This window comes from Castanea sativa, chromosome 11, assembly GCF_040712315.1.
Source record: "Castanea sativa cultivar Marrone di Chiusa Pesio chromosome 11, ASM4071231v1".
NCBI classification, from domain to species: Eukaryota; Viridiplantae; Streptophyta; class Magnoliopsida; order Fagales; family Fagaceae; genus Castanea; species Castanea sativa.
Window position 1 is genome coordinate 17,488,334 of NC_134023.1, and position 6,298 is coordinate 17,494,631.

Genomic DNA, 6,298 nt, shown 5'->3' on the forward strand with positions numbered 1-6,298 from the left:
ACCAAACAAGAATTTTGGAGTTTTTGAAATAAAGTGAGGTTTGGGCTATGAGTTATAAGTATTAAGTTTGAGTTATGAGTTATGAAAACTGAGTCATGGCCAAACCAAACGAGCCCTTAGTTTCTTTCTCAACAAAATTCATATGCAGATGATAAAAATAAAAATAAAAATAAAAATAAAACCAAGTCAAGGACGCAATACCCACTCTGTTAGCAATGCTACAGTGAAAAATTATATGAGCAAAGCAATGACATCAACCGGATTGTGGAAGGATCCAGAAACTAAAAACGAATTCGGTAATCAAAATTATCATTCAAAAGATAGTCAGGGAGTACTAAAATGCTTTGTAGTCAAAGTCATACTTTAGCTTTATTTATTTGTTTATTAATGAAATATCGAGCCGACACCTATGACCATAAATCCACGCTCTCTTCCAAGTGTTTTTTGCATACCATCTCTCATTTCTTCACCTCTCTTCTTTCTTTGCCCTGCTTTTCTATTTGCTTCAATATCTTCAGTTCTGTAACAATGGCGGACGAGGTGGTTCTGCTAGATTTCTGGCTCAGTATGTTTGGGATGAGGGTCAGGATTGCACTGGCCGAGAAGGGTATCAAGTATGAGTACCAGGAGCAGGATATATTTAACAAGAGCCCTCTGCTTTTAGAGATGAACCCCATTCACAAGAAGATCCCAGTTCTCATCCACAATGGCAAACCTGTGTGTGAGTCTCTCATCATTGTTCAGTACATTGATGAGGTCTGGAACGATAAGTCTCCATTGCTACCCTCTGATCCTTACCAGAGAGCTCATGCCAGGTTCTGGGCTGATTTTGTTGATAAGAAGGTACCTTTAATACCATTTCTTTTTTCTTTTATATTATTTTAATTTCATTTCATTCTGAGTTTACGAGTTTTAACTTTAAGGCGATGACATTTGAAAGATTCACTTTGAAATGAATACATTTTCTACCAATTTCATAGATGAGGATTCGTCTAAGATATTGAGTCTTATTAGTTATTATTCTATACCACAATCAAAAACCATTTTAGTATTCTTCTACCCGAATATATTTGATTTGAAATTTATTACTGTGTTCATCCTTTTATGTAATTTGTGGAAAATACAGGTTTATGAAGTTTCAAGGAAGTTATGGACCACAAAAGGAGAAGAGCTGGAGGTAGGCAAGAAGGAATTCTTTGAAATCTATAAGATATTGGAGGGGGAGCTTGGTGGCAAGCCTTACTTTGGGGGTGAAACATTTGGGTTTGTGGACCTTTCTCTTATCACTTTCTACAGCTGGTTCCATGTCTATGAGGTATTTGGCAATATCAACATAGAGGCAGAGTGCCCCAAGATTATTGCGTGGGCAAAGAGGTGTTTGCAGAAGGAGACTGTGGCCAACTCTCTTGCTGACCAGAAGAAGGTTTATGAGGCTGTTGGGCAATTGAGGAAAATTCGTGGCTTGGAGTAGAGAAATGGTTTAGCCCAAATCTTGGAGTATTTAACATATTAGAATGGTTTTGAGTGGTTGTGTAATAGCGTCCATTCATTTGTAACGTTCAAGTTTCAGTTTTGCTCACTTTCAAAAACTAGTTTGGGTTTGTTTCATCTGGGTTCATTGAACTTGTTAGACACTTTGTGTCTGCTGAGCTTTAAATCCAATGGGCATGTATTGGACCATGAATAAGAAAGACAGTTTGTTCCTCCGCATTGTTCAATCTGGGTATGTCTTTTTTTCTTTTTTCTTTTTTTTTTTCTTTTTTTTTTTTTTTTAATTTTCATGTGCAAATTTTTATAGTAGAAATTCTTGTTTTGGTTTAATTTTTGGGTTAGGTCTTTGTCATGGTCATCAAAATCCCGATCTGGATCCTATGATTTTACAATTCCACCTGCCCAAAACGATCCAGATCTTTCAAGGATCTTTGCGATCGTTTAGGATCAGTAGAATCGTATGATTCTGACGATCCCAAACGACCTTAGTTTCTTGTAATATTCTTTAATTTGACAGAAGGCTTAGTTGGACTTAAATGAAAAATAAAATCCCAATAGATCAAGTTTTTCTACTCAAATGAAGAAAGAGTGTCAGTTGGACCGAAATAAAAAATATCCCAATAGAGTGTCACATTTTGAGGTTTTTGGCCTCTTTAAATGATACTTACGAATAGATGTAGTGATGTATGGTAATTATATCAATGAATGTATAATTTATGTGATTACAATCTACGATCCGATTCTACGATCTACGATCCCACCTACCTCCCACAATCCTACATAAAATCCCGATTTTGACAACCTTGGTTTTTGTGAAACTCTTGGGTTTTTTTTATTATCTCTATGTGCCTTTCACCAACTGTTGCATTTGAGTATGCCATAGAGCTATTTGATTAAATGCTTGAGAGAGATATGGTTACTGCTAAAGGGGTTTGGTTGCTTGGTTTAATCTTTGGGATTGGTGTTTCTACAAGGTTGTTTGCAAAGGCCTCATCAACAACAATTTCATGTTTGATGTTGGTGAAAAAAAACAACAAATACACAAAATTTCATAAGAAAAATATGATACGTTGGTTTAGTATTAAAATGATTCTTTTTGTTTATATATAGGATTATATATTAAACTGATTTTATATATATATATATATACATTGGTTTTAGTATTAAACTTTGTCTAGCTTAATTGCATTTTGTGTTTATGACTCTGTTTGAATCAAAGTTCTTTGCATCAGAATTGTGTTGGTTTGGTTAAATTCTTATGATACAAACCTATAGGGAAAATGGCCAGTGACACACCTCTTATTTATTAACCTTTTAATCAATTATGTTTAGTATATTGTCAAAATAATGGTGCTAGACATTTGTCCCATGTGTGATAATAGCTTATCAATTTGATGATTTTGCTAACCTAACTAGAATCAAGCACCTCATTACTGACTTAAAATAGAGCAAGGGTTTTTGGATTCTCTAGTTTAGTGTTAAAGTTATGGCTTTGGTTAGTTTTTTTTTTTTTTTTAATAAATCTTAGGACTCCATGAGGTTTAGCTTCCCCACCTTAAAGGTCTCGGTGTAATGATTCTAGCCATATAGTCTGCTAACTAAGCCACCATACAAAAGAAAGAAAGAAAAAGGAACACAACAAAGCAAGTAAAGAAGATAAAGCAAATTGATTCGGTATTTTTTTTAAGATTATTACCCCATCTTTGAACAAGTCCCTGCTCCATTTACTTTTTCCAAAGTTTATTTGTTTGATTAGTACTGTAAAAACTAAGAACACGTGATAGAATTTGAGTATTAATTCAGCATCTTATGGGTCATGCTAAGCCACCACCGTGGAAACTAGTATCATTGATCATGTGCATAATCCATTTATAAATTGTAAACAATGATATTGATTAGCAGCAATCATGCATATTGTAATATTTTGAATTATGTGAATTGAATTAGCAGTAATCATGCACATGCAAATTGTTATACTTTTTCCCCCACTATTCTCTATATTGTTTTTTTTTTTAATTTTGTTTTCTCGAGCTCTTCTATTAATGTTCTTGTTAATTTTGTATTGTAGCAATGGATGATTTTCCACTTAAAGAAAAACATGATTTTGAGTATAAGCACAATGATAAGTGGAGAGTGACAGCTATACGAAAAAAAAAAAAAAAAAAAAAAAAAGTGGTTGGAAGATACATGTATCCCAAACACAGATGGGAGATGCCTTTCAAATCAAAAGTTTAAGAGCATACATACTTGTGGCAAGGATCATAAGAATAGTAAGATTTCTTCAAGGTGGCTAGCCAATAAATATTTGCCATTCTTTAGAGATGATCATACTTGGATAGCAAATGCATTGAGAGGTGCACTGTACAAGGACCATGAAGTTGATGTGACTTTGGACCAATGATATAAGGCTAAGAGAATGGCCTTCAAGATGACACATGGTGCTGAGGAGAAGTAGTATGAGAGACTTTGGGACTATGCAACTACTATTAGGAAGTGGAATGTGGGTAGCATAGTGAAGATAAAAACTACAAATGATGTGTTTGAGAGAATGAATTTCTGCAAAAGGGGATTCTTAGCAGGTTGTAGGCCACTTATTGGGATAGATGGTTGTCATTTGAAGGGGACAACAAGGGGGCAGTTGATGGTTGCTGTTGGGAAGGATGGGAATGATAATATCTTCCCAATCATTTATGCTATCATTGAAATTGAGAATAAAAGCTCTTGGAATTGATTTCTACAATGTCTGTTGGATGACATCGAGCATGTGGATGAGAATGGATGGGTCTTTATCTCAGACCGACAAAAGGCAAGAAACAATTAATGTGCATGTGAATAATTTATTTATTTTTTGAAAATATCATGATCCATAATTGGAATATGAATTACTAATGTATATTTGTGTATTTTTTATGGCAAGGATTAGTAGACCTTTAAGGATTTGATGGCTAATGCAGAGCACATATTTTGTGTTAGGCATTTACATGCAAATTTCAAGAAGGATTTTCTTGGGAAGGTACTCAAAGATGCAATGTGGAGTGCTGCTAGGGCAGCAACAAAGAATTCTTTTGACTTCCACATGGATGAGTTGAAGAAGCTAGATGAGAAGGCATATGAGTGGCTTGTGAAGTTAGATGTGAGAACATGGAGCAGACATGCTTTTAATCCAAGAAGCAAGAGTGACACTCTAGTAAACATTATAGCAGAGTCTTTCAATGCTTGGATTTTGGAGGCTAGGGATAAACCAGTGTTGACAATGATGGAGTTCATAAGATTGATGTTGATGCAAAGGTTGCAAACCAAAAGAGATCATATGAGAAGGTATGAAGGGAGGGTTTGTCCAAGAATCTATAAGAAGCTTGAGAGGGAAAAGCGAGGTTGGACATTGCATTTCTCATTAGAATGGAGAGTCCAAATATAAGGTGGAGTATATTTATGGTGGAAGATATGTGGTGGACTTGAATGAGAGGACTTGTGGTTGTGGGAGATGGGGATTGAGTGGAATCCCATGTTTTCATGCTGCTGCTAGAATAATTAAGCATGGACAGCAACTTGAGACTTATGTGGACATTTCTTACACTAAGGAGACATTCCTAAGTTGTTACCAATGGATGGTATGCCCACATCCAAGCCATGAACAGTGGCCAAAAACACCCTACAACCCAATCAAGCCCCCAAAATTTACAAGGAAAGTAGGCAAGCATAAGAAGGTAAGAAAGAGGAAGGCTGGAAGACCTATTAATGCATTTAGGGTGAGCAAGAAAGGAACTGCCATGAAATGTGAGAATTGTTTCCAATGGGGCCATAATCAAAGAACTTGTAAAGCTCCTGATAACCCCAACAAGAAGGCTTATAAAAATAAAAAGAAAGGGTAATCATCTACGTCTAGAGTTAAAGGGAGTAAAAAATTATCAGTAAATTTCAAGTACTACTTTGTTGAACTTTTCATCCAAATTTCAAGTACTACTTTGTTGAACTTTTCCAGCTTTTTTGGCTTTTTATAGGGTACTCAGCAATCAAATATAGGTACTCAACAATCAAGTCAAAGTCGTACAAAGGACAACACTAGTGGAAGCAAGAAGGATAAGGGAAAGGCTAAGGTTTAGTGGCAGCAAGAAGATAAATAATTTTTTAGTTTAATATTTTGTTTAGTGATGCACGGCCTTCTAAAAATACTGATGGAGCCAATATACTTTTGTTTTTCAATATTGCTGGGAAAATGTAATTATTGATTCATTGAGTTTTATTTTTTTGGAACACAATATATTATTTTTAAACACTCATTTATTTATCAATTCATGGCATATTGAGATCCTTTTAAGAATATTTATGAAGCCAGTATACTTTTGTTTTTCAATATTGCTGGAAAAGTGTAATTATTGATTTATTTTCATAGAGTTATTGCATAAAGTTCAATTCATGGCAAATTGGGACACATTCATTTTTTGGTGGTGGTGTAGAGGCTGTGAGTTTGAGAATTGCTGAGTAGTATATTGATGCATTTTGCAAGATTGCTAAGGAAAGCACCACAGTGCTCCTACCTAGCAATGTCTTTGAACCTTCTAGCATGATGGCTCAAGCTCCCAACACATGCTGTCAAAACCAATTACCATGTACGGAACTATGTCATTGGAGAAGATTGTGTAGTGGCTGAGTGCCATTGTTAGGTTCAGGTGAATTTGATAGGGTTCTGTTATTCTTTGGCCACTCTTGTTGTTGTTGTTGGTTCCCCCACTCCCTCAGGCATGGTTTTTGTATTGTTTAGGCTACTTGATTTAGCCTAAACATCAAGTACCACTCTTGTTGTTGA

The 6,298-nt window shown here is 35.3% G+C and overlaps 1 protein-coding gene across 1 annotated transcript; it reads left to right on the forward strand.

Annotated features, from left to right (window-relative positions):
• Window positions 1-399: 399 nt before the first annotated feature.
• On the forward strand, window positions 400-1,710 carry LOC142617176 (putative glutathione S-transferase). Its single transcript, XM_075789908.1, has 2 exons — window positions 400-843; window positions 1,127-1,710. Exons 1-2 carry the CDS (start codon window positions 529-531, stop codon window positions 1,469-1,471), a joined length of 660 nt encoding a protein of 219 aa, XP_075646023.1. The 5' UTR covers window positions 400-528; the 3' UTR covers window positions 1,472-1,710.
• The last annotated feature ends 4,588 nt before the right edge of the window (window positions 1,711-6,298 follow it).